Source organism: Alternaria hordeiaustralica (assembly GCF_023758085.1).
Source record: "Alternaria hordeiaustralica strain BMP 2776 chromosome Unknown scaffold_27, whole genome shotgun sequence".
Lineage (NCBI taxonomy): Eukaryota > Fungi > Ascomycota > Dothideomycetes > Pleosporales > Pleosporaceae > Alternaria > Alternaria hordeiaustralica.
In genome coordinates, this window is record NW_026056799.1 from 112,456 (window position 1) to 136,857 (window position 24,402).

The following is a 24,402-nucleotide window of genomic DNA, read 5'->3' on the forward strand; positions in this document are numbered from 1 at the left end:
CAGCACGATGAAGAAACGATGTCCGCCTGATGTCGAACTGCGGACTATGCAGATCTTTTGCGAACACCCATCGGTCATATACACTGTCAAACATCACCTTCAGTATTCTCCAGCAAGCTTAGAAGACGAAGTCAGTGGAAACGATCGCGCCATGATTAAGAGAGTTGTCCAAGCCATTAAAAGGCTCGAGAGAAGGTCTTTTAAGGTTTGCTTAACAATCGCAAATATGGAAGACAGAGCGCATAAGAAAGCAAACTTAACAGCAAGGCAACGAGGCAGGTTCGCGTGTCGACAACGCCGCCGACTGCAGCACGCTCGGGAAAAAGTATCAACAGTAGTGCGTCGCACCTTGGAGGACGAAAACTCTACAGAAGCGCTCGTAGAGGGGATTCAGGAGCTCACATTAGCTCATTAGGCACGTTATCACCAGACGTCGTCATCCGTATCGCCGACATCAAGCGCCTCGCATGCAGCCCCTCCTCCAACAAACGCCTCATCTTGATCCATCAACCTCATTCCCTCATCCAACACGGCCCTCCCATGCCGCCACTCCCGGAACAGTCTTCGACCGCACAGCTTCCACAAAACGCTCGTAGATGGAGCGCGTTTGCCAAAGAGGAGGAGGCGGATCGCAGTACCACGGAAGTGCAACATGGTGCATCCAACATATGAGACAATGAATAGGAACGTCGAATAGCAGAGCTGTATCTCACTGTTGACGACCAGCGGGATCGAGAGTTAGAGAAACGGTGTTTGAAAATCTCGAGCCAATGGAGCTCTTGTGTTGACGATCGCTCTCTTTTCAAACGGTTGAGCTGATGAAACCGTTTGCGTTATCAATATCGTCTGTTGATGAATTTGAGATCGAGTGTTCCCAATGGAGGTTGTTGGAATGAAGAGGCTATCTTATGTACGTCCGGCACACGGCGGTACTTCGCCGTAGGCGACACAGAAGCAGACCATGGGGCCCAACAGTCTGTTCCACAAGGCTTCGGTGGGTGCACAGGTATCAGCGTGCACTTCAGGACTCAATCTTATTGACTATAGCAAGAAGTGCCAGCAAAGCTGTCGTAGATTAGCGGAATATTGACATGTGCAGCGACCAGTTTGACTCACAGGTACCAACGGTATGTTCGAAAAGGCCACAGTCTCAACTGGAGACGCCACAATCCACATCTTTTGCTGCACAATGCACTTTTCTATCGTTTTTGTCGTGGAATACGCTGTTCGCAAGCAGCCATAACCATGAGCGAACCCCAAAGGATGGGAAGATGCCGGTAGGGCAGGTCCCAATGGGTCAGAGAGCAAGCGACGCAGATTCAGGCAATGTACCGTAGCCAATGACACCAATCACCGAGATCCGACCCAAGGTGACAGACTCCAAAGCAGGGTCCAAGAGCAGTACGCAAATGGAAACCATTGAACGAGCGTAGAAGCTCCAGGACGAGAGAGCAGAAATGTCGAGGTGAGCGCGAGTCTGGTACCACTTCTGGAGCGGTGAGCGGTGAATGCATGATACGCATGAGCTCAGCTTGCAGCGAGGAGAAGACATGAGTTGGATGGACGACAGATGCTTGTACGTTACCTGCATGTAGGTCTGAGAACTCCGTCGAGATATCATCTCTTTTGTACGTGGTCTGAGAGTGATGTCCAGGTCACACTCTCACCTCGGAAGCGATGCACACGTCCTCGGAAACACAGTACAGAGAATTGATGCTGAAGATATAGAAACGAAAACAGTCAGAGTTGATGGACAAGCTGGGGAGTCATCGCGGGAGAGAGAGGCGGACAGAGGAGAACTGTCACATAGATGTCGAATAGCTGCTACTATCACAGAATAGACGTAGCACGCCAACCAAGAAAAGAGCTAAACAGGCCTGCAGCCTACATTAGCTTGAAACCCTACAAGATAGACAAGTTGGCGTTGATGTAGGCTCTAGACCTGTTCAGCCTTTTTCTTGTATGAGGTGGTAGTAGACTTCGCGACGAATTGATCTGGATCTTGCAGTATAGATTCATTGGACGTGCACAGTCGCAGGCGATGGGTGCTGCGCGGAGGAGCGATTTGTAGCTCCATCGTTCGACAGAGCTGCTATGGCTGACAAATGACAGAGAAGGTAGCATATGAATCCAAACAGGCGAGCGAATGACGTCGCATAGAAGGTTCTGATGGTGAGTGACGAGACATGGAAGGAGGTTTGACGGCAGAAGTGGTCGCGCCAGTCCCGAAGATTTGCCGCTAGCGCCAAAGCAGCAAGGGTCCTCAAGAAATTCCATCGAAGCACATCGTCACCGGTGGCTACCGTCCGACCACGAGCTCGCCCACGCCCTCGCCTCACCCCCGGAATCGCCCAAAACACATCATATCCTCCAATAATACATAATGGACCATTCGCGCGATCCCTGCCCCTGGGTCATTCTGAATGACTTTGGCGGTGCCTTTGCCATGGGTGTATGTCCCCACCAGCGCTGCATCTCTGGCCCGTATACTAACATCGCATTAGGCTGTCGGAGGAGCAGTATGGCATGGTGTGAAGGGTGTAAGTATCTTTTAATTCATACTTTGAATTGCGCTTATACAGCCACAGTTCCGTAACTCACCCTACGGCGAGCGACGCATCGGCGCCATCACAGCGATCAAAGCCCGCGCGCCTGTTCTCGGCGGCAACTTCGGAGTCTGGGGAGGACTTTTCAACACATACGACTGCGCAGTCAAGGGAATACGGAAGAAGGAGGACCCGTGGAACGCCATCATCGCAGGATTCTTCACAGGTGGTTCGCTCGCAGTACGAGGAGGATACAGGTCGATGCGAAACGGCGCGATATCATGTGCTATTCTGCTGGCCGTCATCGAGGGTGTCTCAATTGGCTTCAACCGCATGATGGCCGACAACACAAGGCTCGATGCGCCCCCACCACCACCAGCCGACGTGGGTGCACCATCTGGCGGCGGCGGCATGGCTGTGGCCGCGTAAAACGTTTTCGATTCACGATTTATACCTCTTCAGAGCGAACCGTTATCAGGCCACGGGCGGGCAGCGACATGTCTGATGTCTGGGCAAGCGGTGTTTTTGGGATGTTTGGCATATACCGCAGGCAGGTTTCGGCAGCGGGCGGCGTTCACACTCTCCTCAGCTTTGTGCTATACCTGTATCATATACGCGACACGACTTGTACAACATCTGGAGGCGTCTCTAGACGGAAGCTTGAGTGTGCGAAATTCAGAAGATACGACACATCTCAATGTTCTTCAGCTACTGCGCACCCAATCTATTGAATCCGAGCTTACCGCAATAGTTTAAACTCAAAACCCGCCTAAGAATAACTTGATGACATCATCAGACCCACTCCTCAGTAAACAATCCTCTGAGCTTCCCCGGCATCCTGCGACGTTTGGGACACTGCAAATGCCTCCAAGGCTAGAACGCACGCGTGGGGAAGTCACTCAAAGAAATCTATAGCTGCAGGTTGCTGCTAGCTTCTTCGAGTCGGCGTGGCTGACGGCAATGAGCATTGACCGCCTTTTTTACCCTGGAAATACTGCACCTGCCGCTTCATTCAATGTCTTCACCCCAAACCACGATGCTGCCTCCACACGCGCCACAATTACGAATCCCATCTCCTCCATCTCATAGCCCATATGTTTTGCACTCGACTATTCAATAACACCAACACGATACACGACATTTCTTCCCAGACGCGAACATGGCACCTTCCAAAGATTTTGATCTGTCGAAAGCCATCCAATCAGAGCTCACCTGCATCTTTCCAAGGTCCTTGAAACAACATGTCACCACTATCATGACCAACTGGCATCTCGAATTCGCCAAAGACTGCATTCCACGTCCACTATGGCCCCAGGACCTTTTCCCTCAATGGGGTGCCGACATCATTATGCTTTTAAGCGAGATCTCATCACAACCTGGCGCTACTCTCCTAGACTTCACAAGAAGACTGAAGGAAGTTGTAAAGATGCGTCAACAGAAGAACAAGTCGGCGGCTGGCAGGTCGAGCCGGGTCAAAGCTGTAGATCTGAAAGCCGTCTTGAAACAATATGAAAGAGATGCCGAGGAGATGGGAGCTGGGCTAGCAAGTCCCGAATCAGACGCGAAGGAAAGGAAAGGTGGCCGCACCACCCGGAATACCCGTATACAGGTGCCGAAAACACCTGTCAACCACGACGACGAAGAGGAAGAGGAGGAAGAGGGCTCGTCCGAGCCCCTCGCGGGTGGGAAATATCAGTACCTCTCTGGCGTGCGACCCGTCAAAGTCAACCTGAACCCTGATGCATCCGCCGTGAAGAAACCCACGCGGCCCAAGCCCCCACCAAGAGGCAAGAGACGGAAAGCGAACGAAGACGCAATGCCAGATCCTCTGGCAGTCGAACTCCCGACTTTGGTGCATCAGGACCCCGACCCCCGGGTACCGGATGACACTGGTTTCCTCTCAGATCTTGAAGGCAATGAGGCGAGGGAGAAAAGCAGGAAGAGGAAGAAACGACTATCGAGACTTGAGCAGCAGCGTATCAGGGAGCCGCACTGGCAGCTGGATAATGATAACATCACTCTTGATGTTCCGACTCCGACGCAACCGCCCGGTATTTCTGCTGCAGAAGACGAAGAAGAGGGTGCGACCATACTTGACGCGCACGATGACGAAGATCCGGCATCGGATGGTGAAATGGACGTACCGATAGATGCTACCGAAGAAGCCGAGATCGAAGCCATGAACCTACTAGCCTCTCTGCCTGAACTTCCTGCGAATGCGACAGCAACAGAAAAAAGAGAATTAGAAGAACTGAAGTTGAGCATGGAGCAGCGGATATGGCGGATCAAGGTCTTGAGGATACAAGAGCGGGTCCAGAATGAGGCGCTGGCCAAGCGCGAAACGGAAGGTGAGGAAGAGCAAAGTGGGGAGTCTGAGGAGAACGCTGGTAGACGCGGTAGGGTCTCGAGGAAAAAGGAGGGGGTGCGAAACAAGGGGCGAGCCAGACGAGAAGCAAAGAGTGGGGACAGTGGTGCTGTGGAGAGCGATACGAGTAGAGGGGGCAGGGTGTTGAGGACGCGTAGGGGGAAGTAGGGTATATATGCGGGGTGTATAGGGCACCGATGAATACTCTGGGATAGTATTCTATTGTCACATCAGGTGGGGAGGCCGCGGTCTAGTGCCTTGGAATATATGCGCTTGCTCTTGTGTCTGCGACCGACGCGAGTGCGCAATTCGAATTTACCGTCGCTACCATGGGCCCTGGCGCATACATTGGTTGCTATCCACTTCATCCACTGGTATCATGATAACGTTCAACGACGTCAAGTCATAGATGCGAGGCACATTAGTCACTGACAAGGTAGCGTGGAGGATACCTTGGTTGCTATCCATTTCATCTACTGGTACTGTAATGAGGTCTAACGACGGTAAGCCACTCACAGGCTCCGCAATCCCAACGTTACCAGACCAAAGAGCATACAGTCATAATTCTTTTTCACATGTGCCCTTGATATTTCTTCCATGCCCACAAAGGCATCTTTTACTTCCACTTTCCAACCTGCAACACAACTCCACAACAACAGTGCGCTGAACAGTATGGCACAGCTCACGAGACCCAACCCGGATCCATTCTATGAGGACAACCCTTCTGATAGCTACGATGACCCCCAAGAGGAAGAGTACCACGACTATCTTAGGGAGTATGTAACACAATTTCCTTGTCATCAAGACACATGCTAACACAACTCAGTGCAAGCGCATGGCTGGAAGACTACCGAGGGCGTGAAGAATTTCTGGCCTATGCACCGAAGCTGAATGGCAAATTTAAGTTCGCCACGCCAACAGAGTGCGATACCTTCAGTGCAGCTGACCGCAGCCTCTCGAACATCCTCGCCCGACTTCCAGCCGAAATCGACGAACGCATCATGATTCAAGAAGGCCCGTATTGCCGTGCGTTCTTCCAGAGTATACGGGATCGTCTACCGAAGGAGCTTCGTGAAATGGTGTTTGAATACATCTTTCAGGGCACATACGTCCTGTTGGAAGCGAAGGACCCTGAAGCCGAGAACGCCGACGATGCTTCGCCCTGCGTGAAGCAAGACATTGGAAGGCACTATCCTTACAGCTACCTACTCAAGCCAGGATACATCCACGACCCTGCGATAAGAACTGAGCTTATAGAAGCATGGTTCCGGACGTCAAACTTCATTATCACAGATGCAGCACTCATTCGCCCCTCTCTGGAAAAGTACCCATGGAGCGCTGGCATTGATCCACTCCAACTCATCAGACGGGTCGAACTAAAGGCAAAACCCCTAGAAGCCCCATTAATGCGCGAGGCCATCTGCAAAGATCTGGACTCTCTCAAATGTCTCAACCCGGGCACAACCATCATCATCATCGTGAAGAGATTCCCTGAAAGGAGTCATCATCCGAGAGACGATTTACATCGCGCAGAATCTTTATACCCGGTAGCATTGCGTATGAGAAGTATGGGATACAAGATGATAATTCAACCGTGGTGTTGCCGTAAGATTGCGGTGGAACGAGGGAACCGCTGGGTGGAGGCATGGTTGAGGGAGAATAAGTGATTTCTGCGGTCTATATGAGTTTGGAAAGAGTAGTCCAGACTTATGTAAAGGCTATGTGGACTTTGGGTCTGGTATTGGCTTGTTACGATTATCTGGCTTTCTCTTTGGATATAGTGGAGCTCTTATCCGTCCGTACCATCCCAGAAAACATCACATGCTCAGTTTAAAACTACGTACCGTGCAGTTATAATGATTTTCTTACTTCATTATTGGCTCTCACATCATGACACTACATTCGTGGATCTTGACAACGCTGTCACGGAAGCGACAGCAGTACCTAGATAGACAAAGCGGACAGCCGGGGGCGTACGTCCGCAAGAAACCGGGCGCATCAAATCAATGGTATCTTTCAGCCGTGATTGCTCTGCCGCGGCTGGTATTGGTACGTCCTGCTTTCTGCTACCACTGAATTGGACGATACAGGTACGAATGACGAGTAAGAGAATGGCAAAACCAAACCAGTATTACGGCTTTCCGAGCGATACCGGATGCCGGATTTCACTGCTTAAACTCTCAGCTTCCGAAGTTTCTACAATTTCATTTCTGCATCGAGCTTTGCCCTGCTAACAAGCTCTACAGCCGAAATATGCAAGACATTACTACAAATCTCTATGCTACCGCGGGTGGTATGACAAACCAGTAAGTCACTCTAACAGTCATTCAGGTCTTAAAGGCTAACATGCAGAAAGACCGTCAGATTCCCCAAGTTCCCCAAATACGGAGATGTCTGATGCCCTTAGAAATGAAGCAACTGAGCGTCTACACATTGATTACGAAAAGCTCGTAAAGGATGTAGACGGGCTCCTGAAAGAGGTGAAAGCTCTACAACATGAGAACAATCCTGAGTACGTACCAACATTGCACCATAATCAAGACCACTGTTAACTTCGCGCAGCTTGTCGTCACAAGTGGCAGCCCTTCAAAAGCAATACGCTGCTCTTGAAAGCGCGATCAAAACCCTCACTCGTTGTACGATGCTCCGGCGATCGATATTTCGCACTATTAACAGAGTCTAGGTCCAAGAATGGAAGACCTTCATACACCCGACTCTACAGCCGCGGACATCCCGGTACGGCGGTAAGTTGCCATCATGTCTATCTATGTTTTGATGGCTAACGAGCGAAAAGCTACTATTTCGGTCGTCCACTGAATAGGGATGCTGATTACTCGGACGATGAAGCAGATGAACGTTTCGCGATTACACGTTGTCTTATGGACGATTCAGATATATACGATGGGCTTCTACAGGAAGCTAAGGAGAACCAGGAGGAGGAACGTGCTGAAGCTGTTGCGCCTCCGTGTTGCTCATACCTCACTGAGTACGCAGAACGCTATCGACATGTATAAGACGATTGCTGACGTTACATAGCGCGACGAAACGACTGGGAGCCTCTCTGATCGCTACTCATTCAGCCACCTACCACAGTCCAACAGGACGTGCAACAAGAGATGAGATCAAGGCTTTCCATACAGCTAAATGCAACCGGATAAAATACGTCCATCGTCGTTCCATCCTCCAGCACATGCATGCTCGCGACTGCCTACCATGGGAACTTCGCGACATGATATATGGCTACGTCTTCGAAAATTCATGCGTTCAGCTTGATGCGGAGCATTTGGAGCACGCATGTTCCACTAGTCATTCCCAAAAGTCTTACAGGCAACTGATAGACTTCAAATTCTTCGCTGCCGATACCGGGATAAAGAACGAGCTGGCTGAAATGTGGTACAAGATGACGACCTTCTGGACCACAGATCCCAGCACGATCAGTTCTTGCCTCTCTCGGTTTAAATGGAGTGCTGTTCTAGAGGCTAAGCCATTCGGCCTGATCCGAAACGTCGAAATCTGGATACCTGTTGATGTCACTCAAGGAATTCTCGAAGAGACCCCCGATTTGGCAAGAGCTGATCCTCTATTCCAGCTTCATGAGACTACAACCATTAGGTTCGCTCTAGGAGGTCCCGATTCCATGGACAATACTTTCCCAGGCCGCGGCGTGCCTTACTACAACGCAGAGGATTATGCGGAGAACATAGAGTATCTGTTCCCACTCTTTGCGAATCTGAGAGCTGCGGGATACAAGGTCATAGTGGGACCAGACTGGAACCGGAGGGTCGTGTTTGAGCCGGATATCACCCAGGAAACAATGATCGAGATGATATTCTGGGCTCTAGCTGAGCAGAACCGTCTTTGGGGTGGGACGTCATGGCTACAGTATCGTATACACGGCTCTTGAATAGTCATGTGGGTTGTATAGCTCACAACATCCAACTCATGATGTCAGGCACCTGTTGCGAAGAGCGTTTTCCCAAAGAGGTAGTCTAGATAGTTGAGTAGTGAAGTTTAGGCCAATTCAGAATGGGATAACGAACAGTTGTAAAAGGTTCCACTGGGTGAAGAGCGACGACACGTGAGAACCTATTGCGAAACAGTATGGTATGGTGCCAAAAGTTTCCTGGCCTGGAATCAGGCGGTGAGGAGTAATTGTCAGTGACTTTGCACTAATGCTCATGAGAGTAGCTGCTAGAGCTAGTGCGCACTGCCTTACCAGTACATCTCCGCCACTACCTATACTAGAGCGTAAAACAAGTCAAACACGAGGAAACGCTCGGTAAATTCTCCCTTGGTATCCTATAACAGTCAGTACACAGTCAACGTACCCCCTACCAAAAGCCCACCATGTGACACCGCGATCCACTAGCCCCCTTCGCGTTAGCCCCACAGCCCCAACGCGTAACGATAGCAACCCCAGCATCCTCGTCTCGATATCAAAAACATACCCAGCCCTCTTAATCGCTCACCCTCTCATCCCACTGACCACTAACCTCGACACTAACCCCCCAACCACTCTGCCCGTCATGTTCTCCTCCGCCGAAATCGCATCTTGCTCGCACAAGCTCCGCGCGTGGATGCATCACTGCATCTCACCTAGCCCACCTACTGATAACCACCGCAGCATAACCCTGGAAAACCGTCACCACTGAGTCGTTTCTGGTGCATGGTGGGGTTATGAGTGTGGTGTAGAACGTGATGCGTGAGCCCGGAAATACGCTAGACGGCGACGTGGATTTGAGTCTGTAAGAATGTATTGATGATGGGGTATCGAGCAAGTGATATATACAAGAAGAGCTGAAATCTATGAAATGAACTGATGCGAAAAGAATACAAAACCCCATGCGGGGGATGAGTGGACACCTGCGAGACAGCCCAGGAGTCTACATTGCCTTCGTGATGTCATGAACTTTCCTTTTAATACCTATGTAGACTGCAAAGCATCTGTTCGGTTTTTTGAATAGAGGAGTACGAAACGTTGCTTAGTGACCGCTCTGATTTTGCTGCCCTAGATCTTCGCCAGGAGGTGGAGACCATGGGAACAGATCCAGGAATGAGACGTTATCCTCTTGACTGTGAACAAAGCTTTCATCAGACCTCGGAAGAGCCTGGTGATGATACCCGGACAATGATCCTTGCCCAGACGGAATGTCCTGATGTGTGTTGTAAGGTGATGTTGCGGAATGTAGCGATATTGAATGGAATGAGAAAGGCGACGCTAGAGGGCTGTGATGGGTTTGATCCGCGGGACCGTGTATGGAGGTAGGTCCGGTGTACAGGTGTGTCGAAGGAAAGTACGATGAAGAGGCGGTGTCGAACGGTTGGTTGCTCGGCAGGGTACTCAGATCCGTCGACCCAAGATTGCCGCTTACATTTACTGGCGAAAGTGGGTGCCCGAAACTATGGGCAGGGCGAAGAGGATACAAATGCTGAGGCGATGGCCAGCCTTCCTGTCGGACGGCATTGTATGGCGCAAGATTCTGTTGGCCGAACTGGAAGGGCCACACACTTTGATGGAGTGGTGCCGCTTCTACGGCTTGCTGAAGATCATTATGAAGTTCCTGAAAGGCTTGGTCCTCGCCTGCTGCAGGATCGTACGATTGGGATGGTATCGAAAGCCCATTTCCAGCGCCCCTGATATTGAAAAAGTCGTGTGCGAGTGAACCCTCACGTGGTGCTTGCTGTATGTCGGGTAGAGTATACGAGGCCTGGGTTGGGTGTGCTGCAGGTGCATGGGTTTGAGGGATCTGCGGTGCCGAGCCGAGCTTGGTTGGGGTAGGCCTCTTGGCTGGTCGGCGACGAGGTGTAGAGCTCTTGTTGGCCCTGCGTGAGGGAGTCGTAGCAGTGTCCGTCTTGTTCTTCTTTCTCTTGACGGGATCGGGGTGTAGGCCCGGCTGGCACTTGCGCTCGTGCTTCAACAGGGCATCATTGCGAGTACACACGACCTTGCACTTCTTGCACATCAAAGGGCTCTCGTTGGCCGATGGATGTTGGGTCCGTATGTGTCGTGCGAGGTTGTTCGTCATGTCGTCACCAGTGAACGGCACATTGCACTGTCCGCACCGAACCTCATCAGGGGACGATGGTGGCGGCGAAGGCGTGGAGGTGATGAGGTGCTCGGGTGCGTTTGTATCGACCAGCGGCTGACCATGTCGAAGATTGGCTGAGCCTTCTGTGAGTTGTAGCGGTAGGCCGTGGCTAGAGTTCGCGTGCGCGTGTACGGTGGGAGAGATGTCGTTGGCTTGATGTTCGGAAGGCGGCGTGTTATCGAGCTGGTAGGGAGGTTAGTCATGGACGCGCAACGAAGCAGAGAATGGCTTACATGAATGCCATGCTGCGACCAAGGATTAGGGGGAGATGCCGTGACACAATGCGACCCTACGCCGGTGAGGTTGTATGCCGACTTGCCGGCGCCCATGGAGGAGCGTAAGGAACGGCCGAGGCGTCCATCATCGTTGGGGTAAATCGGCGGCGACATGCTGAGATGTTGCCCTCCTTCTAGTCCTGTATGAGGTGGGACGAACGGTGGGTGAACCACCCAAGGTGGTCAGCGGAGGGTGTGAAGGTATGTGTCGCGGGTTGGTCCAATGCGATCTGGTCGAGGCGCATCATCGGTGGGTGAAACAAACGTCCGAAGGAGGGCTGGGGCAGCAGACTTTATGCATGGGAAGGTGCTGCGAAGCCGTGAACGAAGAGCTTCCCAACGGCAGCCAATGTGGTGCGCCTCCAGCCCGCAAGTGTGTAATTGCTCCTTTGCTCGTCCTCCCACGCTGCATTATCGTCACAAGAAGGCTAGCCGGTGCCCCGTGCGGGGACTGATGTATGAGGGGAGAATTCGTAGGGCTAGCCTAGGGGAAGGATGCCGGAAGGATGCCGAGAGCTTTGGATCTTAGATCGCGACCAGGATGGCCTCGTAGGGTGGAGCAATGAGGACGGCCGATTTGAGGTCGCGCGTTGGTATCTCGTAGAGGGAGGGACGGGGCGAGTGCGCAGCCATGCAGGGAGCTTAGCAATTCAGCAACTGGGGAAAACGCGAATTGTACGTCACAGGGAATTGTCGTATGAGAACGTGGTGGTACCAAGAGCGTAAGCCACTCAGGCTAGTATACTTCAAGTCGAGGCGGTGCACAGCAAGGCAACCACCAAGCATGGAAGCATAGAAGCTTTTTGCGCCTCAGATCTCATTTCCACTCGCCGCGCTGCAAACGCACGGCAACTGCAGCTTGGAGTAATGGAATAATCCATATTGGCGTAGACGCGTCCCCATCGCGAGCGCGGGAGTGCCTGGCGTCACCGCGAGCGGGGTGTGCAGTGCACAGACCGCGACAAAGGCACCTGTGGACCTATCGTGATCGCAAGCGGGAGGCGGAGCAGCGAAGGATAGTGGCAAATTTTCAGAATGCGCGCAGCTGTTTGGTGTTATGGGAAGCTCTTTGCGCCCAGACTGGGGGACTCTTACCAAAGCTTCTTGGGTGGTGTGGGTGGAGCGTGTAATCTCCATCAACTGCTGTCCTGCGCACGCCCGCCAACTTGGCGTCGTGGCTTCGCTCATGAAAATTTTCTGAGCATGAAACAATGCGCAAAGGTCGAGACGCGTCCTTCGTAAACATGCTGGCGAAGGACGGGTAATTCATCTTGTTCGACGGATGACGTCGGTGGGGGAGGGGTACCGACTCCGTGACGCTCGAAGGCGGCGCTTACGGCTATCTCAACAGTCTTCGGATAAGATCTTGGCTTCGTACGTGGCACGCTCAACGCAGTGTCAAAGCGTATCGCACGCTGCATGCAGTCAGCAACGTGAAACGGGTTCTGGCCAGAGTTCGTGCGATGTGATGGTGCATGGAGCTACAGCTTCCCCTTAGTTGCCCTGTGACCTGTCAGGGCAAGGTACCACTTGACACCGCACATGTCGATCCCGTCGTTTCCACAAACGCCCGCCTGTCGGGCCCTCTCCAGTATTGCATCATATTTATCCTGGCCCTTGACGCCGATCGTGATCGACACAAGGCCCTCTGGATGCCCTTGTCTCCCTGGTATGAAACCCAGCCTGGCGTTCGTGAAGGCCAGCAGGTCACGACTTCGCACGACGCCAAATATCGCTTCCCACTCCCGTGCGGCCGCTTCGTGGCCAAGGTCGCCGGGCTGCAGGCGCAGTACACAGCCCTCTAGCGTAAGGTGTTCGGTCCGCTCCATGCCGGCCCTATAGCGGTCGATGTCTGAGCCGCAGGCATGCCATGGAGAGAAGCGAGACTGAACTGGCGTAGGATTCTTTGGACCTGGTACGTGGGAATCGAGTTCTGGCATCATGCCGCCTGTCACCTCGTTAGCCGTATAACCTTGCAATTGGTAGGCGCCTCGCGTACCCTTGATGCCCTTTGGATGGTACTGAATACACACTGAATCCGCGTAACTGTGCTCAAAGATGACTCTCGACAGTCCCTTCGCCTCGATGTATTCACGTCGCTTTTTCGCGTCTTCGGTCTGCATGATGATCATGTATCCGCCGTCACCACGCTTCTCGATCAGCCGTCCGGCAGTGGTTCCTGGCTTGATGGGCGAGACTACCTCGATGAAGTCGCCGCCGATCGGTACTGTAGTCATGTCAGTCGCTGAGCCCAGAAAGAGAAGGGACCATAAACATACTGAGGAAGTTCTTCAACCCCCATTGCTCAACCGCCGGATCCTCGAATACTACTTCTGTTCCTAGAACGTAGGTCTAGCATCTTCGTTAGTTCTCGATATACCCACCTTAGCATCGTCGCCGTACAAGCTGCTGCTTCGCGCGTTCGATATCCTCTGCGACAAGTGCAATCTGGCGTAGACGCGTTGGAGCCGGGGCAAGAGCCATGTTTGCTTGGGGCTTTTTCCAAAGGAGCTATCGGATAGCCTAAGATTCAGTTGAAAGAGTGAGATGATGGAATTGGGACGCGTAATGCCTCATTGACGCTTACTCGAGCTCAGCGGCTCAGCAGCGAGTAGCTTCTTCCCCGCATCAGCAGCCGCGGCACTTCCTGAAACGGAAGCTACAACGTTAGTGTCTTGGGTTAGTAGAGCATCAATTGGGATCAATGGGACGATGCGTGACATCGCAGGTATCGACTGAGATACGTATCTGAAGCTGTGTCGTGACGTCGTGAGGGCGTGATGTTGCGATGTTTCATCGCGACTGCCATCCGGTCGGGCCGAAGTGCCGAAGCACCGATGCTTTCGTCTGGTCTCCAACGCGCCTGCCAACAAGACAACAACAACCCCCCTTTTTCACCTGCGCCGCTGATGCACATCGACATTCACTCAAGGCTTCATATAGTCACGACGAATGAAGAACAGCACGATCTGCGCTCCTTCACGCAAGCGTTTGGCTCCCACCACCCACGGTATGGAGACGTTGGGCTCCAATGAGTTGTTCGCAGAATTACACCGTGTGCTGGAGGTATACACACCCTTCAAATTGATTCCCTGACGGCAAATATGTCTACGAAATACCCCCGGGGCAGGATGGACGATGAAACATCAACACCGACTTCGATGTACAAGTGTACTTGTTTACTCACCGACTGACACATCTCTTATTTTACAAACCTTGACAAACAGTCACCGGGCTTCTGGAAAGCCCCCGCCTGACCTTGACTGAGCATCTGCAAGTAAGGCAATTCGAAGGACGACCGTTTGCCGACTTTACTTCATGTCCGCAAGTACATGTCATGCCGCCTTCTTCGGGGCTATCTGCAAACGTCGAAACTAATATCTCGTAAACACCTTCGGTGCTGAATCAACACATAGCGGACTCAACACTCGTCTTTCTTTATGATTCCGGATCACCGGGTGGACTCACATGTTACGCTCAATGTGGCGTGCGAGGCCCAACCATCGCCGCTTGTAGGTATTGCTATTATGTATACGAACTTCACTGGTGTTTACCTGGCAAAGAGACCTGTCGCAGTAAGACGTCGATCGTCAACTTCAATCAGAATACAAGTAACAGTAAGAGACCACCAAGGGCCAGGCTACCGGCTACGGTCTTCTTCTGCTCAACGCCCCCCATCTCTCGTCTACTGCGCATCGTCAACCTCTCGATACATCTTCTCTCTGGATATCCAGGATTTGTAACCTTTCGATCATCCTTTCTCAAGCCTACACGCACAAGATCTAAACACATAGCTAATGCTCAACGTAGGCTTTACGTATTGCGGATTGATCTTGATGGCCATTCCCGAGTCTAGTCTCAATCAACTCGATTTCGCCAGTAATACTGGACGACGGCCTTCTTGTCATCGCAAGTGTTGCCTCATCCGCAAACTCTACATCAAACCTTCCGAGGTCTTATGTCTAATTACATCTGTACTAAGGAATGCGCTACTCTGATCGGCCTTGAGCTATGGACAGTTTCGCTGCATATATCGGATGCTCGTTGTGTGCGCCTACTGTTGGCGTTGCCATATCTTGGTAGCTATCCTCTGGTTCGCGACCATCTGCATATCGCGAGCCAGTCACAATTAACCCAATACCAACGACACAACATCCTCTTCTACAAGAAACCGAGTTCGAGTCGGTAGTCATACTGGATGTCTCGATAATTACAAAGTACTCGTCGAAGAACGATTGCCAGATGGCTTCTTTCACTTTTGGTAGCATGTCCCGAGAACGTACTACACACCTGGAATAGGAAGCCGCCCAGGTTCCAGCTGATCAGGAGACCCTTGTGCCGCAAAGAAAGAGATCACTTCCTCACAATCACGGTCACGGCTGACCCGTTGAGTCATCCAAACCTGTCGACCCCTCCCTGATCAAGACAAAATTCAGTCCATCAAGATTATCAGTACGTCATCTGCGTCTGTTTCTGACGCGCTGAAGTCCGTTTAAGGGATATACAAACGCTTTCGAAACATAAGACACGCGCCTTTTACGCGTTTTTACGCGTTGTGAGCTTCTGTAAGCGTCTTGTCGGCTTCACCACGGTAGCTCGGGTCCGGTGCCCGAGCGCCCACCCTGCCTGTTCAAATTCGTCTTCGCGGTCACCTCCGATTATACTCTCTCTTTACGACTCTCATTCAGCTTCGAAGTATCCGTTCATCTTCTTGTCATTCTTTATAAAGGCCGCTGTTCCCGTAGTCGTCTTCCCTTTCTTCGGCCACTCCCTCGCTTCTGTTCCGGAGACAACGAGTCAACCGTTCTGTTCTACATTTTCTAGGTAAGTCCCTCTTTTCTTTACTGTTCTGTTCTGTTTAGCGTTCTGCGTTTTGCTTTGGTGGGAGCTTCAGTGGTTTATAGCTCTACAGTGAGCTTGTCAAGATGTCGGACTCTGTCAACAACTATTTCTTCGCGATCGCGGCGGCAACACCGCTTCCTTCTATCGAGGGTCAAGACCCCGTCAACAACGGCAACCTCGCACCTCCGCTACCTCGTACTCGTTCTCAAGTCTCCGCACTTCGTTCACCTTTCACGGTTCGACCCACTGTCCTTTCCGCACCCGTTGCCAAGAAGCCGAGTACAAAGCCAAGCAAGAAGCGCAAGCCCGATTTCACCATCTTCGTCGACACCGAGGCGGCCAACGACGTCCCGAGGCCCATTCAGACACCCAAGCGGTCCAAGACCAACAACTTACGCACTCCGCTCGGCGACAGGACCTTCTCTACTGCTTCAACGCCCTCGCCGTCTCCCCGTCTTCCCGACACTCCATTCCGCTTCTCGCCTGCCGACCCTCTCTGGGAGAACACCGAGAACTACGAGCCTTACACTGAGACTCCTCCCACGACTCCACCTGGTCCTCCTTCCACGCCCCTCGGTCCCACCGCCTCGGTCGGCCCACCTCCTCCACTGTCCACACGCGCTCTTCGTCCTCGCCGTGATCGTGGTAATTCCTTAGCCAACCTTCTTCCCCCGGTCAACATGCTCGCCTACAACATGCTTGGTATCCAGAACTGGAGGATCAGCTCCATCGGTATCAACCTCGCCTACCGCAAGGTCGCTAGTAGAACCCACCCGGACATGGTTGCGCCAGCTCAGAAGGAGCTCGCAACGCTGGACATGCAGCAGATCAACGCTGTCAAGGACATGTTGATGGACAAAGTAAGTTTCGATTGCACGAAAAGAATGTGAGATATGTACTGACACCTATATAGGACCTCCGCATCAAGTACCACCGCGACGGTCTCATCCCCTGGGTCGTTTGAGGCCCCGAGATGTTGTACCACACTGATGATACGATGACCACGATACGACTATAATGCTGGGTTTGTGTAAGAGATACTGGAAGAGAGTTGTGTACAGGGTTTTGCCGCCTGTGGCATCCCAGTGTATTTTCCAAACGGTTGATACGATGAGTATGAGCATGATGGCAATGGTCAGAGGTTAGTGTGGTAATGGTCAGCGATGAATTATGCTTCATGGCAGTGGTAATGGGCGGTGGAGGAAAAGTGCCTTGTCTTTCCTTGTTTTCTTTCCCTGCTTTCACGACACGACACGAGCTTGTGGTGCTACGCGCACATACTCGCTCACGACGGATACGTTTTCATGACGCTTAATGCGACACGATGGTTACGAATACTGGTATGCTCAATACATTACATTCATTTGTAACTCGAGCGTTGCGATGATGTGTATGAGTTTCGTTGTCGAGTCCGAGTCAGTGAGCACGTCATACATCTTCATTCTCACGTAAGCGACCCTGGACGTGAACATGGGATACAGGACACAGCATATCGCACAAGACACGCAGCACATCGCGACCACATCGAAGCCAGCAAATTAAAAGTAGAATGCACTCCAATTCCTCAATTCTTTGTCTATCGTACTCCGTATATCGTCGCCGGGTCGCCCCATAAGCTTCTCATTCAACGCGACCATTGAACTAAAAGCAACTCCGTGTAATATGCTTCGCTAGTAACAACAACAAGTGGTCCGCCCTTCGGGTTGCCAAGGTTCCGGCCCGTCCCACTACAACATTCATCTCCGCGGACATCTCCGCGGCACACTCGATCGCGAAAAAAAAACTGCCCCGCAGCGTGCCGTGCTTAGCGATCAGGGCCAATTCGTCCTACCGTCGCAACCCTTCTGCATAACGTAATTCGTGTCGATCTTCCCGTCCAACACCACGAATTCCATCAATACCCCTCCGTCCTAATCCTCACATAACTATCCGCATTACTAACATACCCCCTGAAACTCGGTCCCAGAGACCAACTCGCCAACTCCCTGACCACATCCCTCGCGGCATCGCACAGATCCACCTGGCCCGTCTCTTCATTACTACACAGCGCCTGGTCCGTCGCAAATGACCAATCGCACTGGATATTCAAACTCATATCCATGAGCCACTCCATGCGCTCCTGCATAGCAGGGATCTGGGTAACGAGCTCGCGGAAAGCGGGCCAGACGATGAAGTCGACGATGTTGATGTGCGGCATGAAGAGTTGGTTGGGCGTGGGGCGGAACCATTCGGGGATTGCGTTGTAAGTTTCTGGGCTGGGCGAGATCATCCAGCGCATTAGGTACCAGAAGAGGTACATGGAGCCGAAGCAGGAGAAGGTGTTACCTGCGGGGGGTTGTTAGCGAGGGGAGATTGGGGGATGGGTAAGGTGGAGTTGTTACCCTTCATGTATACGCCGTGCACCATGCCGACTGCCCATTTGGTGAGTATGCCGGAGTTGTTGTATACGTCTTCGTCCCATAGCGCGGCAAGATTCGGATGGATCTCGATGATTTGATCGGCGGGTACGCCCATGTTCATGAGTGTTGTGGCTTGTTCGTAGATACCTGGGAATGCGCGTTTTAATGACCCGGGGTCAGGTACTGTGTTGATGGGTAACATGGACCATGTGGGTAGAAACAGGTTTGTGATTTGCGTCTCTTGAATGTCGCCTGGATAGTGGTTGCTCCGGATGCTACTGGAGAATGGCATGTTGCCGAAGAGGTTGCGGAGGTTGAGATTTGGGTGTATCCTGATGGTGTTTACGATCGGTTGTCGGCCAGTCAGATGCGTAGGGTATGCTGAGCGTATCGTGTTTTGTCTGTGTGGTGAGGGCCGTTGGCTTCGAGATGGTTTCGATGAGGGTGCCGCGTTCCCGACTCCATCGAAGTTCGTTCCTTGCTGCAGAAGTCTTGGGTCAATCTGGCTTTCCTGAAGCCTATCTTCCTCTTCACTCTCTTCCCCCTCGTCCCTTGTTAGGAGATAGTCCTCTCGATCAAACAGCGGGACTAGGAAAGGATGATCGTTTGATCCATCTGTCGTTGCTTGCTGTTTTCCCTTACCCGACGCAAATGATGATGAAGGATTGTTTGCGGAAGGCGACCAGCCTCTGTTCTGACTTGTTGGCGATGCCATGGAGATGTTAGAGCCTTTTCGAAACTGCGAGCCGCTTTTACTCGTGTCGAATGCGGATTCGTGGCTCATACCGCTTCCAGAAGTGTCGGTAGACTCCTGACCCAGTAAGCTGAACCAGAGTTATCAACTTGTTGTAGCCAGAGGAAGCTGTCGAGTGATGCATACCTGGGGGGATGGCCGGATATCGCCGGGGATATTGTCATTGGGAGGGTCTTCGCGACCTCTTCGGGAGCTTCACCAAGCCTTAGTCGAGCGAGAACAGCGGCGGCCTGGTCGTCGGTCCCGGAGCGTAGCGATGTGACTATGCGCTTCAGATCATCCAGCTCGCCAGTCATGCTGTCTCTTTTCATAATCTTCATGCGCTCGGCTCGCGAGACACCTTCGGCGACGTCGTATTGACATGATAGGTCGTTCTCCTTGCATCGGTTGCATCGGGGCCTTGTGCCGTCACACTGCAAATAATCAATCAGCACAGTCCGCGGGGCCAATGAAAGCTGCAAAAGGCCTACGTACAGGTAGTGTCACATGATGTGAGTACCTATAGGAGAGCGCAAATCAGGTATGCAAGGGCCTTGAGTACTTGGAAGTATCATTCAGTGCTCTGCAGTGCTGAGTAGCATGGCATAGTGCCTGAAAGCTGAGCGAGATACCTTGGAATGGTCCAGGGCATTGCTATTGCGTGTAACTCGGTCCTACGTACCTTGGCCTTCCCATTTCGGCACTGCACGCACGCCACGGCAACAGCCTGTCGCTTCTTCCGCCGGTCTGAGGTTGGGCGTCGCTGCCCCGGCTCATCTGAGGCTGGTGCAATGCTTTGCCATCGCTCCGAGTGATCCATACCGTGAATGTCGATGTAGTGGGCGAGATTCCCAGTGCTCAGAGATGCCAAAGTCGCTTGTGGAGCCGGTGGAGCCTAGGCAGTGTCGGATGCGTGAGCGTGTTCAGCAGGCCGTGTTGTTGGGCTCGCCTCGCGCTCTGGAGTTGCGCTTCTCCAACCTGTACACATCTGCAGCGGTTCGCCACTTCCTGTTGCACAGATAAACCGGTCGATGCGCCACGGGTCCCTCGCCTTGGAATATTTGAACAGATCGCATTTGCGACCAAGATCGAATTTGATCGAAAGCTCGGTACAAAAGGCCGACAGCAAGCTTCGTCCGGGAATGCTCTCCTGACCAATGAGACGCTATGGCGCACCATCTCACGTGCTGTAAAGACCGGCCCAGAATAAGACATCGAAATCTGTTACTATGAAAAAGAGGCGAAGGAGAAAAGTGCATGAGGGTGGAAACCGAGGCTACGTTCCAGACGGATAGATTGGCTAGCTTCGGCGGCACACGTGCGGCGGTTCGGGTCCAGATGTATTTACTCGCTAGCATTCAACGGGGTTCCAGGCTCCCCGACGCTTCGAGAGCCTCAAACGACCGCCTGAGGTGTGGGTGAAGGCTGGTCATTATTGGACGGCGTGCAGCGAAAGGTGTGGTGGAGTGGAGGTGGCTGTGCGCGTCGTGCTGACTGCTAGACTGGTCCATTGCAACCGAGAAATATCTCGCATCGAAGTGTGACGTCGTGCCATCCACAGCATCTCCCAAACAACCTTCTCTTGACCCTAGTAGGCATACCATGCATATACGGCACTGGATGCGGCAGTTAGGTCGGTAAAGCATCGTCGCCACCGGTCCTGTCCGGTGGGCTCGTCATGTCGCCATCCGTACATTGAGAAAAAAGGCAAAATCGCATTGCGCCTCGGAAGAGTTGGCGGACGAGGTTCAAATACAACATGCGTGATTGACGTCACTGGGCAGACTGAACTCCAGGATTACTTTGAGGTGCCACGATGGCAAAATCGGAGCCTAGACCACCTCGCGTTGAAAAAAAAACGTCCGACGGATGCTACTGGCTACATGCATCGGCAAGTTGTGTGGAATCGACATACGTTGGTTGTCGTGGTATTGCACAGAGATCGCAACACCATCAACGGGAACGGGTGCCTGTAGTACTGCGACATTCGTGCGTCCTCTTTTGCTTGCTCTACAAGGTCCGGAGTTTGAGGCCGAACCGCCTCATTTTTTCGAGTCCACAGTCAGCACTTCGAAAATAGGGCGACTGGTATGGTATGCGCATGGTTTTGCTAGTTATATGTCGACAAACTTTCCCTCTTTGAACTGCCGTTGCATAAAGGATGATATCTGATGAGAGTGGAATCTGAACACTTCAACACGTGATTCTCGTAACGAGTTTCCTCAGCTCCGGCTCCAGAAAACGAAAATGTGTGAACATGCTAGCCACGTTGGTACCGCCAGCCTTGCCGATTCGCCCACGGAGTGCACATTCCGAAACACCTTGACGAAAGGGGTACGAGCCAGACCTCCAAGGGCCATGGGCTTTGCAAATCGCATACCGACACCAAGGTAGCCTCATCTTGGATCCACCTCGGTTGGCCCTCCGCCGAAATCTCGGCCTTCAGCGCCGCCCGCCAATCTGTCGCCAGCGGCAGCTGCATATGAAGTCCAGGTACTATTCAGCTGTGCCTCAACTAGGAGTAGGGAACATGCTTCCTAATGAGGCTGGGCAGAGTCCATCTGCGGGTTCTAGGCTATGAACTTCGTAACGAACTTTGCACGCGAGAATAAGTGTTGAAAATGCGGATACGCGATGAGGTGATCTGTAAGATAAATTGTGTTACTAGCAACGGGCGACTACGCCTCAGAAGCTCCTGACTCCTTGCTCGGCATAGAAAATTCCCTCGGTATATCCTCCACTCTATGTCTTCGCTAAGGTCCTGTACTGACAAAAGAAAGCGCTATCCCATGGCCCAATAGAGACAAAACCCGTAATCTAAGCACCCATGGTATCTAAACCCGACCCAATACGATGTCGTTATCCGATGATGTGGTGTCCATACTCTTGCCCCGACTCGCCCTGTTCTTGCCAATAGTGTTGCCGAGCGCTGGGAAGCAGTACCCAGGATGGAATACGGTAAGCACCAACACACTCATGACGATCATGACACCTTCCAAGATGATAAAGTCCGTCTCGTCGCGCATGAGCTCACTGCCCCAACCATCCGTGAGTTCCGGGATACGGTAGATGCATCGAATGAAGATACCCAAGAAGCCAATGATGATGGCGAACATGAAGCAGCGGAACGATGTCTTGTGGAAGAGCGTCATTGCGCTGGAGGAGAGTTGTTCGCGGCGTTTGTAGGTGCGGATAGTGTACTCGACGAGGAGGGCGCCAAAGAAGGACAGAACGACGACCTGGATGACGACACCTGCCACCATGAGATTTGTTCCGGTGTCTTGTAAATCCGAGCCGCTATCTGCTGTAGCAGCAATGCCACCGCCGGCACCCTGGAGAACGAGCGAGACGATGTCACCAGTGATGAAGATGCGCGTGTACCACACCGGCGGCAAGCGTGACCACGACTGTCCGAAGTTGATGACGATGTGCTTGAGCGTGAGGTATATTCCAGCGGAAACGAAGGCGGGGGAAATAATCAAGCAGCAGATTTGCATCTGGAAGCCTGTCTCGTCGTAAGGGTTGTTGTACAGGAGGATGCGTCCGATGTATCCGACGAGCTCGCCCAAGCAGCCTAGACAGAGGGCAATCTATCGGACGTTAGATGCGTCTTGCTAAGTTGAGAAATAACTTACCATGTAGGTCCACGTCTTGTACCGAATGCCCAGCCCCAGGTTGACAACCAGGCAGAGGCCAAAGAAGGCCGCGAAGAAAGCATTGGCTTCGATACTGGGGTAGTAGCCATATAGTGTACCCTCTACGGGACATTCGGGCCCAACTTCGACGCACCACTGAGGAACATCTACTTGTTCGGGCATCGTCAAGGGTTCTTGGGAGCTGGAGGGTCGTTGCGATAGGGGTGGAATACTCCGAAAGCGATTGAGATAAGTGATATCTGGGGAAGATGGAGGTAGGTGCGGTGGTTTGTGATGATAACCTGTTAAGGACGGATGGCCCGGCACCTTATAGCTTACAGTTGGAGATACAGGTGAGATGGTGTTTCGCACCATGCACCGAATCCATACATGGTGCAAGTATAGCCCCAGCCTGAGGCAGTGCGGGCTACGCGTATCTCAACGACCCGTTTGCTAGTCCTAGAATAGCCAAGGATGCGAAATCTGACAGGCGCATGCAGGAAGCCTTCTCTTGCAAGCCACGTTCTAAGTCATCACTGTTTCGCGGATTGCCCCAGGATAGGTCTAGCGGCATCGCTTCGGTCGCCAAGAGTTCCGAATGTGGGTATGATTGGGTGCGTCATGGGCTTTGGGCTGAGCAAATGTTGGTGATGAACTTATTTCACCGGATGTGTTTGCGTATATACGCATCTTCATCCGAATCTCCACATCATCTACGTAGGTGATGTGAAGTTGTGGGCCAATCGAGTATCTTGGACACGGGCTCGCGCGACACGATAGCCGCGAAAGACAACACCGAGTATGCCAAGCACACAGCAAATAATGCGCCAGTCGCTACAGTGCGAAAGATAGAGACTGCAATAGTAGTCGTCTATATTCGACTGTTGTTCGGCCCAATGTCTGTAGACCTCAGAGGCATACGACTGGCGCCATGCTGACGTTTTGACGCAGTCTGCGGAGGAACTTTAGGCCACCGCACTGTAGAGACACGGTGAGTTGTCAAGCCACCAAGGAGTCCGACGAATTATCGGTCGATAAGGATTGATTTCTTAGCGGTATCCAGTTGGTTCCTCGTGTTTTATAGGGCTTGGCACCTCATCGTCCCGGTTACTCGGTCTTCGGTCGATGGACGGTTCCTCCTCGTTTGCTCGTTCGCAACCAACAAGCTTTGCACAGCCATGATACATGCACTTGGATAGTCGTCGTTTTGCGAGAAATGAGATGTGAGCCCTATTATCTCACCCCTTTATGCTCATTAGCATCAATTAGGGACACGCGTGGAGATTCGTGCTGGAGCAGCGCCGTGCTTGTCGTCGCCGTCAGTACCCTGAGGGAAGTAGAGGGCAGTTCAGAAACCATGGCGCACACGATACTGAAATCGAATAACCAGCTTTGAACAATGTATCGAATGTGTCGTAATGCACTTGATGAAGGTGTTGCGATGGACCGTGGACGCGGCCTCAGCGATGGAACGCGAGAACCCGCCCGGCGCTTCGGCATCCGCAACTCCGACAATCT

The 24,402-nt window shown here is 52.3% G+C and overlaps 9 protein-coding genes across 9 annotated transcripts; 5 read left to right on the top strand and 4 right to left on the bottom strand.

Annotated features, from left to right (window-relative positions):
* Window positions 1-2,383: 2,383 nt before the first annotated feature.
* On the top strand, window positions 2,384-2,975 carry TIM17 (translocase of the inner membrane; the record flags this gene model as incomplete). Its single annotated transcript, XM_049391792.1, has 3 exons — window positions 2,384-2,452; window positions 2,505-2,540; window positions 2,589-2,975. The coding sequence occupies 3 exons, from the start codon at window positions 2,384-2,386 to the stop codon at window positions 2,973-2,975; spliced, it is 492 nt and encodes a 163-aa protein (XP_049240430.1).
* A 730-nt stretch (window positions 2,976-3,705) lies between these two features.
* On the top strand, window positions 3,706-5,079 carry J4E84_009230 (uncharacterized protein; the record flags this gene model as incomplete). Its single annotated transcript, XM_049391793.1, has 1 exon — window positions 3,706-5,079. One exon carries the CDS (start codon window positions 3,706-3,708, stop codon window positions 5,077-5,079), a length of 1,374 nt encoding a protein of 457 aa, XP_049240431.1.
* A 504-nt stretch (window positions 5,080-5,583) lies between these two features.
* J4E84_009231 (uncharacterized protein) lies at window positions 5,584-6,578 on the top strand (the record flags this gene model as incomplete). The annotated part of the gene is made up of 2 exons (XM_049391794.1): window positions 5,584-5,687; window positions 5,738-6,578. 2 exons carry the CDS (start codon window positions 5,584-5,586, stop codon window positions 6,576-6,578), a joined length of 945 nt encoding a protein of 314 aa, XP_049240432.1.
* Window positions 6,579-7,301: 723 nt separating this feature from the next.
* J4E84_009232 (uncharacterized protein) lies at window positions 7,302-8,815 on the top strand (the record flags this gene model as incomplete). The annotated part of the gene is made up of 5 exons (XM_049391795.1): window positions 7,302-7,423; window positions 7,474-7,547; window positions 7,595-7,655; window positions 7,706-7,897; window positions 7,948-8,815. The coding sequence occupies 5 exons, from the start codon at window positions 7,302-7,304 to the stop codon at window positions 8,813-8,815; spliced, it is 1,317 nt and encodes a 438-aa protein (XP_049240433.1).
* Window positions 8,816-9,919: 1,104 nt separating this feature from the next.
* On the bottom strand, window positions 9,920-11,329 carry J4E84_009233 (uncharacterized protein; the record flags this gene model as incomplete). Its single annotated transcript, XM_049391796.1, has 3 exons — window positions 9,920-10,064; window positions 10,336-11,183; window positions 11,294-11,329. 3 exons carry the CDS (start codon window positions 11,327-11,329, stop codon window positions 9,920-9,922), a joined length of 1,029 nt encoding a protein of 342 aa, XP_049240434.1.
* Window positions 11,330-12,756: 1,427 nt separating this feature from the next.
* Window positions 12,757-13,759, bottom strand: J4E84_009234 (uncharacterized protein; the record flags this gene model as incomplete). The annotated part of the gene is made up of 3 exons (XM_049391797.1): window positions 12,757-13,502; window positions 13,555-13,627; window positions 13,679-13,759. 3 exons carry the CDS (start codon window positions 13,757-13,759, stop codon window positions 12,757-12,759), a joined length of 900 nt encoding a protein of 299 aa, XP_049240435.1.
* A 2,441-nt stretch (window positions 13,760-16,200) lies between these two features.
* J4E84_009235 (uncharacterized protein) lies at window positions 16,201-17,081 on the top strand (the record flags this gene model as incomplete). The annotated part of the gene is made up of 2 exons (XM_049391798.1): window positions 16,201-16,977; window positions 17,031-17,081. 2 exons carry the CDS (start codon window positions 16,201-16,203, stop codon window positions 17,079-17,081), a joined length of 828 nt encoding a protein of 275 aa, XP_049240436.1.
* Window positions 17,082-18,011: 930 nt separating this feature from the next.
* Window positions 18,012-20,069, bottom strand: J4E84_009236 (uncharacterized protein; the record flags this gene model as incomplete). The annotated part of the gene is made up of 4 exons (XM_049391799.1): window positions 18,012-18,442; window positions 18,499-19,340; window positions 19,397-19,683; window positions 19,932-20,069. 4 exons carry the CDS (start codon window positions 20,067-20,069, stop codon window positions 18,012-18,014), a joined length of 1,698 nt encoding a protein of 565 aa, XP_049240437.1.
* A 2,014-nt stretch (window positions 20,070-22,083) lies between these two features.
* Window positions 22,084-23,067, bottom strand: J4E84_009237 (uncharacterized protein; the record flags this gene model as incomplete). The annotated part of the gene is made up of 2 exons (XM_049391800.1): window positions 22,084-22,839; window positions 22,885-23,067. The coding sequence occupies 2 exons, from the start codon at window positions 23,065-23,067 to the stop codon at window positions 22,084-22,086; spliced, it is 939 nt and encodes a 312-aa protein (XP_049240438.1).
* Window positions 23,068-24,402: the final 1,335 nt, after the last annotated feature.